Source organism: Juglans regia, chromosome 14 (assembly GCF_001411555.2).
Source record: "Juglans regia cultivar Chandler chromosome 14, Walnut 2.0, whole genome shotgun sequence".
Taxonomy (NCBI): domain Eukaryota; kingdom Viridiplantae; phylum Streptophyta; class Magnoliopsida; order Fagales; family Juglandaceae; genus Juglans; species Juglans regia.
In genome coordinates this window covers 24,264,257-24,278,896 of record NC_049914.1, presented here as the reverse complement: position 1 = coordinate 24,278,896, position 14,640 = coordinate 24,264,257, and the positions used below count along the sequence as shown (strand labels likewise).

Below are 14,640 nucleotides of genomic sequence, written 5' to 3'. Positions count from 1 at the left end.
CCATCCATTGTCCATAATAAAGTTAAAAAATAAAAAACAAGAGAGAAAATAAGTGAAAAATGCAATATCATCCAAACTCCAAATAAAAGAAAAAAATAGAATATTTATCTTTGCATATAATATTATGAATTTATGATTTATCTTGAGTCGTGATATATTAGTTAATTGATCGCATGTTAATAATTATATATTTAACATTTTATATTGCCAATTGTGATAGGTTTGACGAAAATTACACAATTCACTTATACAACTACTGTATAAAATAATATATATAATTTATATAAAAAAAAATCTTCATACAACCAGGACCGGAACCGACCATTAAGCATTTCAGTCCGGTTTGGACCGTTTGGTTCGGTCAGTTTTTCAGGTCCGGATAGAAAAATTGTCACCCCTAGAAACAAGGTGCCTCCTAAGGAGAACGTTTTCGTTTGGACAGCTTGATTAGGCATCTTGACTATGGATAATTTATGAAAACATCGGGTGATTGTTGTGGACCGGTGTTGTATGTGCAGAAAGAATGGTTAGAATATGGATCATCTTCTACTGCATTGTGAGGTCACTAGATCACTATGGGATGACGTCTTTAGAAGATTGTAGTTAGCCTAGGTTATGCCTGGTATGGTGGTTGAGCTTCTGGCCAGTTGGAAGAATTTGGATGGGATTCCACAAATCTCAGCAGTTTGGAAGATGATTCCTATATGTATTCTTTGGTGCCTATGAAAGGAACAAAATGATCAAAATCTTGAAGTAACGAGCAAACATTGGAGGAGTTAGAGTGTTCTTTGTTAAAACTTTGTTCCTTTGGGCGAGTGTTATAAATTTTAATGCATTAAATTTTCATATTTTCTTGTTTCTCTCTCTTAGCTTGGTGTAAACTCTTGTATATCCCTTGTGTACTTGGGCTATGCCTATTCATATTAATACACATATCTTTTACTTATAAAAAAAAAAGAAAAAAAAGAAAGGGGCCTTAAACTCCACAGATATCCACGATCTTCAAACCTCCAATTGTTTCGTTCTCTCCAAATACGCCACATTATGTTATGTGGAATAAGTTTCACGAGTTCCCTATGGTGCTCCCCAAACTCCCATTTCCAACATGTTAGGGGATCCACTGCTGAAGCCGGAAATGTCAACTGATTCCCCACTTATCCTACATTTACAGGACTAATAGACCTCTATAGTATGCCGTTCTATTAGATCTTCCCCCCGTGAGTGTCTTTCCTAAAGTGGCTATCCCAACAAAAACAACCACTTTTGGGAGGCGCCTTAGTTTTCCGAATGCTCTTTCATGGGAAAGGAGTGCTAGCTAGCATGGGGATATATAGCATTGTTGTATGAACTGAATTCAAAGATCCACCCCTTCCTTATTACATCTTTATCTTGCCCCACTATTCGAAATCTTGTAGGGTCATCAATAAAATACATTGACTTTTTCATTCTTGTTCTTCCTTCTTGTCCTCTTCCATTTCCCGCTTCCTATTGTTTTGGAACTTGGGACTCAGCATAGGGAATTAGATATCATTAGTGTGATAATTTTTTTTCTTTATACCCATTCATAAGCCAGTATGATATTTGCTTTTGAAAGATCAGTATTTCTTATTCAAAGTTGAAATTTGTTGTCATTTTATCATGTCATTCATGTTTTTGTATATTTTCCACCCTTTTTTGCCTCTAGGGCTCTGCTTCACTTCCTTGACCCTGAGAAATTCAAGAGTAAAGATGATTTTGTTCAGAATTACAAGAATCTGAGCTCGTTCAATGAGAATGAGGTGCAACTTACAATTTTAATTACTTGTGCACTTACATATCCTACTTGTCTTTGTAAATATATAATTTATATGTACCCAAAATATTGTCTGGGTTGTTTTGATGTAGCTTGCTAATCTTCATATGGAATTGAGACCTCATATTCTCCGAAGAGTTATAAAGGATGTAGAGAAGTCGTTGCCTCCAAAAATTGAGCGTATACTTCGGGTTGAAATGTCCCCTCTTCAGAAGCAGTAAGTGCTATTATTAGTTTTTAATTAAGTAATACTCTTCCAATTATGTCAGTGAGTTCACCATCTGCACATCTTGTGTTGGTTTCATTTATCTAGGTACTACAAATGGATTTTGGAACGCAACTTCCATGACTTGAACAAAGGAGTTCGTGGGAATCAGGTTATTTTACATTTCAAGTATCATTGATATGTTTGAGGTTTTTTTTTTTTTTTTGTTTTTTTATTGGTAAATATGAATTTTATTGAAAAAGGCGAAGCCAAGTACACGGGGCATATACAAGAGCAACACCTATGCATGGGTGTCTAAAGATACAAGGAAATCATGTTTGTTCATGCCATTAAAGTCTATTACAATTTACCAATGGAATCGTCCATTGTCCTTTCTTGATCCTTAAAGCTACAACCATTCCTCTCTATCCAGATGCACCACCATAGACATATTGGTATCATATTTCACATAGCTACAATTTGAGAGGTGCCTCAGAGGCCTTGCCAGCTGGCCAAAAATTCAACAACCCTTTGTGGCATCACCAAATGGAGCTCTGCTCAAGCAAAGATATCATTCCACAAACTTCTAGCCACGTCACAATGCAATAATAAGTGATCCACAGACTCCCCACTTTTCTTGCACATATAACACCAATCCAATACAATGAGTCGGCGTTTCCTTAAATTATCTAAGGTGAGGATCTTCCCTAGTGAAGTTGTCCATACAAAGAAATAAGCTTTTAGAGGAGCCTTAGTCTTCCATATGTTCTTCCATGGGAATACTCTTGTAGAATGTGTCATTAGGGACTTATAGTTTGCCCGAACAGTAAAACTCCCCTTCTTGGACGGTGACCAGAACATCGTATCAGCTACTCAATTTACTTTATAGTTATACACAAGATTGAAGAAATATGTAAATGTATATCTTGGGTAGCTCTAATGAAAGTGATATTCCATTGAAGAAAACCACTAGATAGATCTGTGAGTTTTGCGACCGAAGCCTCTTGTTGTCATGCAATGCTGTATAAAGTTGGGTAGGCTTCCTTAAGATTTCGGTCTCCACACCAAAGGTCATTCCAGAATTTAATTTTGGAACCATCCCCAATTGCAAAGCGTGTATATCGATGAAAGTCGGTCCAACATCTTCTTATGTTTTTCCAAAGCCCCACCCCATGTGATCGCTCACCTCATTCGAGCACCACCCTCCCCACGATCCACCATATTTTAAATCGATGATGTCTCTCCACAACGTTCCCCTTTCATTGTGGTATCTCCACAACCATTTACCCAATAAAGTTTTATTGAAAACCAACAAGTTCCGATTTCCCAGCCCGCCTTCACGTATTGGGGTACAAATCGTAGCCCAATTCACCAAGTGAAGCGCCACCTTGCATGGTATTGGAAATAGAGATAAAAAGTAAGTAGGCAAGTTGGAAAGAGTACTTTTTATCAATGTAACTCTACCACCTTTGGACAATGGTGGTCATCCTATCACGGTACATTTATCCCATTCTTTTATCCATAGAGCTCTTGATTTCTGTCTCAAGCAAATCTCTTCCATTAATGCCATCCTTTCAATATCAGAGGTCACTTGCTTATATAACACCCCGCTCCCCAATAAAGACATTTTAGAATTTTCGGGGAGTCAGTGTAAAATTTTCTATTTAACAACGCGCCAGATGCAAAAGATTCCATAAATAAAACGAAATTTAATAAATACTTAAAATCCAAAATAGAGACTACGGAAGCACTTATTTAAAAAAATACGAAAGTCTCATGTGCTTATCAGAATAATTTATTTAAACCTTAAACCATAAAACTAATCATAGTATAATCTGTCTAGGCCTCTGCCTCGCCTCCCGAGGTCTGCCGTCTCATCCTCATAAATTTCATCACCTGTGGTGGTTTAAAAACATAAAAATATATAAAAATAGTTGAATACTCAATAAGCAACACATCATACAGTAAACATAATAAATATAAGGTTATTTGAAAAACGTGCATACTCATAAATATATACGTAAATAAAATGAACATGAACTTATTTTTCACTTATTATAGGCCGATACCCACTATTGACCCCCGTGAGTTAGGGTTAGCTAATCTAAGTAGATTCCGATTCCGTCCATGGCCACGGGTTGTGGAATCCATACATAAGGAAGACATACTAGGTGCACTACCAGCATGTACGACCTGGCAATGCAATATGCCCATAACATAAGTACCATCTTCATATTATACATAGGCCGTTACATATCTTATTATTCATATTTTATCATAATCATACTTGCATACTTGTCATATTATAGATTTCAAACGAAATTGCATTCTTTCATAAATTTCTGTGATACATATTTCCTTGCATAAAATCATGATTTTTCATAAATATTTTGATGCATAAGTCTTCACATAAAATCATGCATGACTTTTTATAAATTATTTTAATGTAGAAGACTCACATAAAATCATGACTTTTCATAACTATTTTAATGCATAACTTCTTTCATAAAATCATGAATTTCATAAATAATTTAATACATAAATCTTTACATAAAATCATGGATTTTCATAATTTTATCATGACTGGGGTACATAAAAAGGGGCTTCCAATGGAGGGCATACGTGCATAATATTTTTATAAAAGACATGCCATTTACTGTTCATACGTGTAAGGGTATGATCATGCTACTTACCTTGCAATGCTAATCTACTATTTTCGGCACGTAATTGGAAGCCTATAAAAACAAACAACATTTGATTTTATTTAAAATCTAAACTACTAAAATAATCTATATTTCCTAAACCTAAAATCCTCAAAAACTCTAAAATATTGCCACTCTCCAATTATTCTACCTTCTGTATAATTTCTCAATTTATCAGATGATTAACTTTAAAATACTATCAAGCCCGAGTATCTTATTTATCTCGACTTCCGTCATTGATGTGGCACTTAGAAATAATACTCAAAACTTCTTGTTGTCCAACATCTATTTTCTCTTGGTTTTTACTATAGGAACCCATCACACTAATAAATAGACCCTTCTATCAACACTAATTGAGCAGGGGTGTACTCTTGTAATTTACCATAACACTTAATAATATTTCATGGTATGGGTATATAAAATCTTTACGGAATGGCCTTACTCGAGAGGTTGTGGCAGTGGGGCTTTGGCCGTGATCTTCTGGCCGGGATGAGCAGCGACTGGAAGTGGGAAGGGCGTGGTGGTGCTTCACGGCGAGTTGGGTGACTATGCAACTGAGAGTAATGAGAGAGAGAGTCTATGTGATGAGAAAGAGAGAGATTACGGGAGGGAAGAAGCACGACGTGAGGGGGAGGACCCACTGTGAGGCCGTGAGAGGCGGAGGAAATTCTCGGTGAGGGTGGTGTGCAGTGGCTTACGTTGGGGACGTGGGTGCTCTGTTTCGAGGGGCTAAAAACAGGAGTGCAGTTGGCGTCGTTTACGTGGGCTGTGGGATGACTATGTTTGCCGTGTGATGGTTGCTGCGTGTGGGAAGGCTGGTGGTTCTTGATGCATTGCCATGTGTGTGGTTGTGCGGTGTCATCGTGGTTGCTCTACGGTGAGCGTTGGTTGTGTGTTTGGAGGTGGATAAAACCAAGATTCTCGGTGGCGGACTTGCGGCTTGGGGCGTGAGTTGGTTTGAGGAGAGGAGGTGGCAGCCACTGGTGGGTGGTTTCCGGCGTGCTATAGGGCTGAGGGGAGGTGGTTTGTGAAATGGGTGTTGTGCGTGAATGACGTGTTGTGTGTGCGTGAGTGTATTTTGACGTTAGGATAAAGAGGAAGTAACGTGGGGAAGGCAGAAATCTAAATAAAAGAGAGAGACTTACCGTGTAGTCTCGGCAAGGTGGTGGAATTCCCGTCGTCGGCAACGGGCTGAAAGCAGAGGCTTGACTGGGTACGTGGTGCGGAGTGGAGGTCTCGGTTTGACCTTCTGTGATGAGGAGGACGAGCGGCGGCAACTCTAGTCTAAAGGTTGAAGGTGATTTACGCGAGGGTGTGTGTGATACTGTGTAACGAGCATATATATATATATAGAAGAAAAAAAAACTGATAAAAACCCTAGAGAAACAAATGGAAGAGACATGCATGTGCATTGGGGGGGGGAGGAAGAACATATTTTGTGTACCTTAATGGAACCTTATATTTTCTCTTGTTGATTGTCAATTATTCATACTTCATTTCTTGTTGATTGTCTATAATGGAACCTTCTATTTTCTCTCCTTTTCAGGTGTCACTTCTAAATATTGTAGTAGAGTTGAAGAAATGCTGCAATCATCCCTTCCTGTTTGAGAGTGCGGACCATGGTTATGGTGGGGACTCGAGCACAAATGATAGCAGTAAACTGGAGAGAATTGTCTTAAGCAGTGGGAAGCTAGTCATACTTGATAAGCTACTTGTTAGATTGCATGAGACAAAGCATCGTGTTCTGATTTTTTCGCAGGTTTGTTTCACTTATATCACCTCATTGAATATGTAGCTTAAGAGCTTAAAGGAAGATTTGAATTTTTCTACAGACTTGCCTACTGATTTTGTTTCATTGATCTTTCATCTTTTTGCATGCACATAGGCTGGCCAACAGGATGGCCCATTTTGACAATGGTGCATGTTTTCTTTTCTGATAATTACGTGGGTGCTTGATTCTAGTTAAATTGTTTTAAGTATTAGATTATTCTTTTTTAAGTGACTAATCAAGTACCGGAACTGTTTCAAGGGTGACCTATAATAGACAGATTGCTTATGCAGATCCCTAGAGACATCTAAGATACGAAGCTTACCTGAGATCCCTATAGACCTGTTATTTTCTGGCCTGGTTTCTTGGTCAGTTCTCCTAGAATCTAGGTTAACTTACTAGAAACTTAACAAGTTCAATACCTATGCTGCTTTCTATATTCATTCATGAAATAGAAATTTCTTGTATTTCGAGTCTTTTTTCGTTGATGATTACTGTGTCAGTTGTTATGTGTTTTTGTTCTGGGTGTGTATGTGCTACATGCATGTATATTTTCTGCTACAGTATGTGCATACATGCATGTATGTGCTGTAATGTGTATGTCCGCGATATAGCCTACGGTATAGCAGAAATATTTTTTTTGCACTAGTGCATCAGAGTGATATTCAATTTTCGCACTAGTGCATCAGAGTGATGAGTTTTTGGTTGAAATGATGATTGACTGCAGATGGTTAGAATGCTGGATATACTAGCAGAGTATATGTCACTTAGAGGTTTTCAGTTCCAGAGGCTTGATGGTAGCACAAAGTCTGAGTTGCGCCAGCAGGCAATGGATCATTTTAATGCTCCTGGTAGTGATGATTTCTGCTTCCTTCTTTCCACTCGGGCAGGTGGCTTGGGTATCAACCTTGCAACCGCTGACACCGTTATAATTTTTGATTCTGACTGGAATCCCCAAAATGACTTGCAGGTCTATATCGGATTGAATCTTTGTTTTTTCATTTGGTTAGCACTGTTGGGCTTCATGCTTATTATTTATGATCACCTATCCTCTTGTTCACTCTTTTTTTTTTTTTTTTTAAATTGTGTTAGGCAATGAGTAGAGCTCACAGAATTGGACAACAAGAAGTTGTTAACATCTATAGATTTGTTACAAGCAAAAGTGTTGAGGAAGATATCCTGGAGAGAGCCAAGAAAAAAATGGTATACTGCACAAAAACGTTTGGTTTTGTTTAATTGTCTCTCGTTATTGGTTTTAAGTCGCCTTGGTTTATGCAGAAACATATATAACATATTAATCTGTACCTATGTGAATGCACTACTCATGAATCTGATTTTTTGGCTATTCAAGGTCAATAATTTTACTTGTTCTCTTATGTTTGTGTGCTTTTTAGGTTCTTGACCATTTGGTGATCCAAAAATTAAATGCGGAGGGCAGATTGGAGAAGAAAGAAACCAAAAAAGGGAGTTACTTTGATAAAGTAAGGACATTTGTCAAAATACGGTTGCAAGGGTAACTTCATTGTTAAACGTAGGAACTTGAAAGAAGAAACAAAAGAAATTTCTGCACTTATAAGCTTCCATTTGTGGTGAAACGTTTTAGGGCCTTAATGGCATTTTAAAAATTTTTACTTTGTAGGGACGTACTGTACTTGTCAGCTTTTGGGACAGTTGATATATTTTATTTCATGATTGCAGAATGAGCTATCAGCTATCTTAAGATTTGGAGCGGAGGAGCTTTTCAAGGAAGACAGGAATGATGAAGAAAGCAAGAAAAGGCTCTTAAGTATGGATATTGACGAAATTCTTGAAAGAGCGGAGAAGGTCGAAGAGAAGGAACCTGGTGGAGAGGAGGGGCATGAATTGTTGAGTGCTTTTAAGGCAAGATTGTAAAATCATGTTTTGTTGATGAAATTGTCTTTTGCCGTTATGTAACTGTATTACATTTTAGTACAGCCACTGAGTGCTAGCTCAAATAGCACTCATTGAGGGCATAATTTTTCTAACTTATGGATAAAAAAGTATCCCTTAATGAGTTTTCCCTTTCATCTAGAGTTTTAACATTGGGGTGCAGCGTGTGGGTTGATCTATACTTGCCGGTGCTTCTAAATCCAAGCACTCATTTATGTTTTTTACAAAGGTTTTATGTATTTATTTGTTTATATCCAGGTTGCCAATTTCGGTAGTGCTGAAGATGATGGGAGCTTTTGGAGTCGTTGGATAAGACCGGAAGCAATAGCCCAAGCTGAGGTAGGAACCTGTTATGTTGATATTACTTAATACACAATAGATATGGTTGTTCCTCCACTCTTTTGAGTTTCGTGAGTTATGTTTACAATTCTTTATTCATTTATGCTGTCTCTTACAGTTAGATGTTTTTCTACCCTTCAGGAAGCTCTAGTGCCTCGTGCTGCAAGGAATATCAAAAGCTATGCTGAGGCTCATCAACCTGAGACCAGTAATAAAAGAAAAAAGAAAGGACCTGAGCCTCTGGAGCGTCCTCAGAAACGCCGTAAAGCTGAGTATTTAGTCCCAGCAGCACCGATGATCGAAGGAGCGACTTTTCAAGTGAGAAGATGGTCTTATGGGAATTTGTCTAAGAGAGACGCATTACGTTTTTCCCGTGCGGTAAAGTTAAATTGATTCTTTTACTACCTTTTTCCCTTGACAGTGTACCACTTAGAAATCTATATATTTTAGACTTTTTCTTGTTCTTTTTTCCTTGAGGAGATGATAGGATTTATCCAGAAAAAAAAGTTTCATGATTTATTTTCCTCTTATTTTTTTAGCATGTGCTGTAATATATATTTTTTCCTTTTGTATTCTTCCTATGTGCGAGGACTATGTGTTTTGTTTAAAATCTTCGTTTACTTCTCAAAAAATAAAATGTTCGCTAACAAATTTATTATAAATTGATATACTAGCTAACAACGCATTGATTATTTGTTTAAAATTCCATCTGTAACATATTGTACCATCCATTTACAATCAATGGTGTGCTTCCTTTTCTGACTGCCATGAAATGATTCGAGTGTGAAAAATTAAAATATTTCAGTTTAACTTCCTATATTGCACCTTAGTTGAATCTACCTTTTTTTTTAAAAAGAAATTGGGTCAACCTTTTTTGGCCTGTTTAAAGGCATTTTAGGAAGACCGTTTATTTCATTAAAATGCGTCATTTGTGAACCTTCTGCTATTTTAGGACAGATGAATTAGTTTCTTTAAATTAAAAATCTATTGCTTCCTTGCTAAATGAGCTTTCATCTTCTTGTTTATGTCAATTCTATTTATTATTATCCAACTAAATTGTATTTTCTTGTATATAAATCAGCCTTGATTGTTTCCTAGTACGATAGAGAGGGGTGAGGGGAGAGCGTTGTGTGGGGTTTGTGCAAGTTAAGGTTGTGTGGGGTTTATGGGGTTCTATTGTTGCGGAGTTTTAGATTTTTTACCTGACAAAATTAAGTTACTCTCTGCACTTCAGCAGATAAAATGCCATTTGCCTATCTCTTAATCCTGGACTTTTCCACTCCTGCCCCACCTTTTTGCCCGTGATCCAGGTGTCCAAGAGTTTTTATTTTTGGGTTTTTTGGGGCGGGGCGGGGATCGTTGCCTGTCTCTTATGTGCACTAGTGTGTAGCATGGGCACAATTGGGCTCGCAAAGCATAACTTTTTGACTTAGTTGTAGCTGTTATTTGTTGATGAGGTGATATCTGTCAGTTATAGTTACCGCTGCCTATCACATGCAGACAGCCTAGTTAGTTGTAATCATGAGGAGAGACGACAGACAAAATATACACCTACTCATGAGCATGGTTTTCTGGCGGTGTCAAAAATGTTTTTGAACCTCATTTTGGAATGACATTCCTGTATCACAAATTGCTAGGGTAGTAGCAAAATTTGGTAATTTCTTGCTAGATTAAAGTATTTCAGTCACGGCTAAAATGTTTGCAATGAGTGAGGTAATTATAATCTTTGAAGATGATCCCTAGAAGTTTTATATTTATTTGCTCATCTGTTGCAGAGCTTTAATTGTTGACTTTTCCTCCATCACAAATTAGGTCATGAAATTTGGGAATGAAAGCCAAATTGACTTAATAGCTTCAGAGGTTGGGGGTGCAGTTGGAGCAGCTCCACCCGAATCACAGATTGAACTCTTCGATGCTTTGATTGATGGGTGTAGAGAAGCAGTTGAAAGAGGAAATTTGGACCCAAAGGTTGGTCTTAAAATTATTGGTCGTATATATATTGAGTTGAATGCTACGTTTGCATCCTTTTTTTCTTTTTTACTCGTTTATTCTAACAAGTTTATATGGTAATTATTCATAGGGGCCTTTGTTGGATTTCTTTGGAGTTCCTGTCAAGGCTAATGATCTTCTCACCCGTGTACAAGAGCTTCAGGTCCTAGCAAAGCGCATCAGTCGCTATGAAGATCCCATTGCACAATTCCGAGTTTTGATATACCTCAAACCTTCAACCTGGTCCAAAGGTTGTGGCTGGAATCAGAGTATGTGTTACCCCTGAAGCGTACTTCTATCTATTGAGTTCTTTCCCTTGTATGAAAATATTATTTTTTCTTGATCCTTCTTTTCACTTCTTAATAGTTGATGATGCAAGATTGCTTCTGGGAATACATTGCCATGGTTTTGGTAATTGGGAAAAGATAAGGTTAGATGAGAGGCTTGGCCTTTTAAAGAAGATTGCTCCAGTGGAACTTCAACACCATGAAACCTTTTTACCACGTGCCCCAAATTTGAAAGACCGTGCTAATGCACTTCTGGAAATGGTAGGCAAAATCCCCTACAATTTAATCTGACTGTACATTGGTTGCACTTGTCCCGTTCATATTTACTCAGCAAATAAACATGTGTATAAATTAACTTCTTTGAGCCGCAATCATGGATATATTGGTTTGGCTTTAAATAAAGAGAAAAAGTGTTAATAGAATTTATTGTTTTTTAAATTGTGTGCTGTTGGGCTGATGAAGGGCCCCATTCTAGAGCTTTGCAATGTCCATCTAGCTTCTGCATATGATTCTTGCCTTTTAAGATTAAAATCATTGGGGGAGTAAAAAATACATTGAATGTTCTTTTGGACTGAAAAGTTTTGAATGTCTCAGAAGCATGATTACATACATGGATAAATCATCTCAGGTGCAGATTGGATAGTGAGATGAGATGAGATGAGATGGTTTTAGATGAAATTTGAAAATTAAATAAAATATTATTAGAATATTATTTTTTAATATTATTATAGTTTTAGAATTTGAAAAAGTTGAATTGTTTATTATATTTGGTGTGAGAATTTAGAAAAGTTATAATAATGAGATGAGATGAGATAAAACATTCTCACTATCCAAATGGGGCATTAGTCAGTTCATTCTTTCTTTGTGCTTCTTTTTTACCTTCTAACATTTCAGGGATCACAAATTAAAATAAAAAAAAATCAGGGATTATTTAGTTTTCACATGTATTCGCTATTTATTATGTTGACTCTTCTCTTGTCACTTTTTTAACTTGTTCAAGCCTTGATAATTGAGGGTTTTACCGAGGACAGCTGATGTAAGAATTCAATAAGACCTGTACAATAGAGACATTTTGACATCCCACTCGAACTAATTGGGCGTTGTAAAGTGAGCATGAATGACTCATCGGCTTGTCATAGCATGCTTTTGCATGAGTCCAAAATGATAAATTGTGCGCAACCATGCAGCGACACATATCATCTTGCCGATATTTATTTCTTGCATGCTTGAATGTGTCCGACTCTGTAAAACAATAGTGCAAAGCTGAGGTTCTGTATATGCACTTATACTTCCCTTTCTATTTGGTTTCTTATCTATTTATGTTGATATATCCTTTACAAGTGATTTTTGCATTTTGCATCATTCAATGGTTTGTTTGGGAGTCAATTGAATTAAGTGATGACTTGGGCTTCTCTCACCAGGAACTTGCAGCTCTCGGAAAGAAAGCAAATGCTAAAACAGGTCGGAAAGATTCTAAGAAGGAGAAGGGAAATCTTCTGAACACCTCAATCTCTCGCGGCCGGGACAAGAAAGGGAGGACTAGATCTCCTAAAGTAAATTTTCAAATGAAGAAAGAAATATCTCAGAAACCCATGAAAGTTGAACCTTTAGTAAAAGAGGAGGGTGAAATGTCGGACAATGAAGAGGTGTATGAGCAGTTCAAGGAAGTAAAATGGATGGAATGGTGTGAAGATGTCATGGTTGACCAAATAAAGACGTTGAAACGTCTTCAGAGGTTGCAGACTACTAGTGCTGATCTTCCGAAGGAGAAGGTATATTTTAGTTCTGGTTGTTTGGCTTTCTTATTTATTTTATTAAGCTGTTTTCTTGTTATTTATCTTTATTTTCTTCTTTAATTGATGTATCGCATTTTCTTTTTGTTCAGGTGCTTACAAAAATTCGGAGTTACTTGCAGCTTCTGGGGCGAAGAATAGACCAAATCGTTTTAGAACATGAGGAGGAACCATATAAACAAGATAGTATGTGTTTTTTATCTTCTCCGATCCAGGGCATAGTGTAATCTTTCTAAAGTTATTTTTTCAAATAATGGGTTCATTTGGTTTCCATATTATAGTAGTTCCAAAAATGATCTGTTTTCGTAGTTTCAAATTCTAGCCAATGTTAACAATATGGTTATTCGATTGACAGGGATGACCATGCGACTTTGGAAGTATGTCTCTACATTTTCAAATCTCTCGGGGGAGAGACTTCATCAAATTTATTCAAAACTTAAACAGGAGCAGGAAGAGGAGGCTGGGGTTGGCCCCTCCCATATCAATGGCTCCCTACCTGGTCCTATAGGCCGAGACAGTGATTCCCATTATTTTCCACCTGTCCCTCGCCATGTTGATAGGCAAAGAGGGTATAACAGTACGAGTACCTACCAAACACTCGATCACAAGGGCCATGATACGGGGAAATCTGAAGCATGGAAACGAAGGAGAAGAGCGGAAACTGATAATAATCATTTCCAAGTTCAAGCTCCACCTTCAAGACCCATGAGTAATGGTGCTCGGTTATCTGATCCAAATTCATTGGGGATTCTTGGGGCTGGACCATCCGACAATAGACGCTTTGGTGGTGAGAAGCCTTTTAGGATACGACAGACTGGTTTCCCTCCAAGACAAGGTTTCCCATGAGGTATTGACTAGACTTCGTGTACTGTGGAAAGAGACCAGCTGATTTGAAAAAGGGCAATTGGCTCACTTGCTGAAAGGTGCTTCAGCCAGCAGGATTTTATGTTTTTTTCCGCCCATGGGAAACAAGTGCTTTCAGATTCGTATATCCTGCAGCTGATCGCCAAAAGTATTCACGGGATGGGACTACAGCATCCTTCAATGAAGGTTGCCGAGGAAGGGGGGAAAATCCTCTTGAAGGCGGGGGTGGTTCATGGTGTCTTGCCACCAATTCTTTTCTTCTGCTGAAGATGAGTTAAGAGTAATTTGTTTTCGTAAATAGCTGATAAGCAGAAAGGATTTACCTCATTAAATATATACACACATGAGAAGAACATCTTATATGTAATATACCTTTGGAAAGTGTACATGATCAAATTTTTGAAATTTTGGACTTTTTAATCATGCTTTTTTTTTTTTTGCCATTATGTCCATACACATAAGAACACACTTCTGTGGTTAGTCTTCTAGAATTTTCATTTTCAGGATCTAGACTGAGAACTATACTTTACCAGTACATGCGATTGTTAGTAATCTAAATATCTTTATTTAAGCCTTTGTTTTACTTGAGTCTTGCTGCATTACAGTCGAATGTAATACTTATGCTCCCTTCAATATCTGAGGGTTGGATGCTAGCTCAGGTTTCAAGCATTAATGTTGGAAACACCATAAAGTTACTGGCATTTTATTGTATTGTTTGGGGAGAGATATTGATGCTGTACGTATTTATGGCTAATTAATCTCTTCAATGGTAAACTTATAGATAAGGTCATGACTTGGGAGTGTAATTAGTTCATTTCACAACTAGAAAATTAGTTTATTTAATTAATTGGAGACTCTTATAATCTTGTAAGTAATGAAAAACTCATCAAAATTTGTCAACTTGTAATTATAGTTCTAGAAAATTTAGAAGACAAATCAATTTTCATGATTGTGGAATGAGTAGTGCTACATACAGATTTCTCGTGCAAT

General features: G+C 37.2%; 1 protein-coding gene across 1 annotated transcript in view; it reads left to right on the top strand.

Annotated features, from left to right (window-relative positions):
* LOC108994642 (protein CHROMATIN REMODELING 5) overlaps window positions 1-14,088 on the top strand; it is a 53,113-nt gene extending 39,025 nt beyond the window's left edge. Inside the window, exons 16-31 of the mRNA XM_018969929.2 lie at window positions 1,685-1,778; window positions 1,885-2,009; window positions 2,106-2,169; window positions 6,246-6,458; window positions 7,195-7,437; window positions 7,560-7,670; window positions 7,862-7,948; window positions 8,166-8,348; window positions 8,637-8,717; window positions 8,859-9,095; window positions 10,530-10,685; window positions 10,798-10,975; window positions 11,073-11,254; window positions 12,415-12,765; window positions 12,879-12,972; window positions 13,142-14,088. Of these exons, the coding sequence (XP_018825474.1) occupies window positions 1,685-1,778; window positions 1,885-2,009; window positions 2,106-2,169; window positions 6,246-6,458; window positions 7,195-7,437; window positions 7,560-7,670; window positions 7,862-7,948; window positions 8,166-8,348; window positions 8,637-8,717; window positions 8,859-9,095; window positions 10,530-10,685; window positions 10,798-10,975; window positions 11,073-11,254; window positions 12,415-12,765; window positions 12,879-12,972; window positions 13,142-13,632 (2,890 nt within the window). The 3' untranslated portion in view covers window positions 13,633-14,088. The remainder of the gene's footprint in view (window positions 1-1,684; window positions 1,779-1,884; window positions 2,010-2,105; window positions 2,170-6,245; window positions 6,459-7,194; window positions 7,438-7,559; window positions 7,671-7,861; window positions 7,949-8,165; window positions 8,349-8,636; window positions 8,718-8,858; window positions 9,096-10,529; window positions 10,686-10,797; window positions 10,976-11,072; window positions 11,255-12,414; window positions 12,766-12,878; window positions 12,973-13,141) is intronic.
* Window positions 14,089-14,640: the final 552 nt, after the last annotated feature.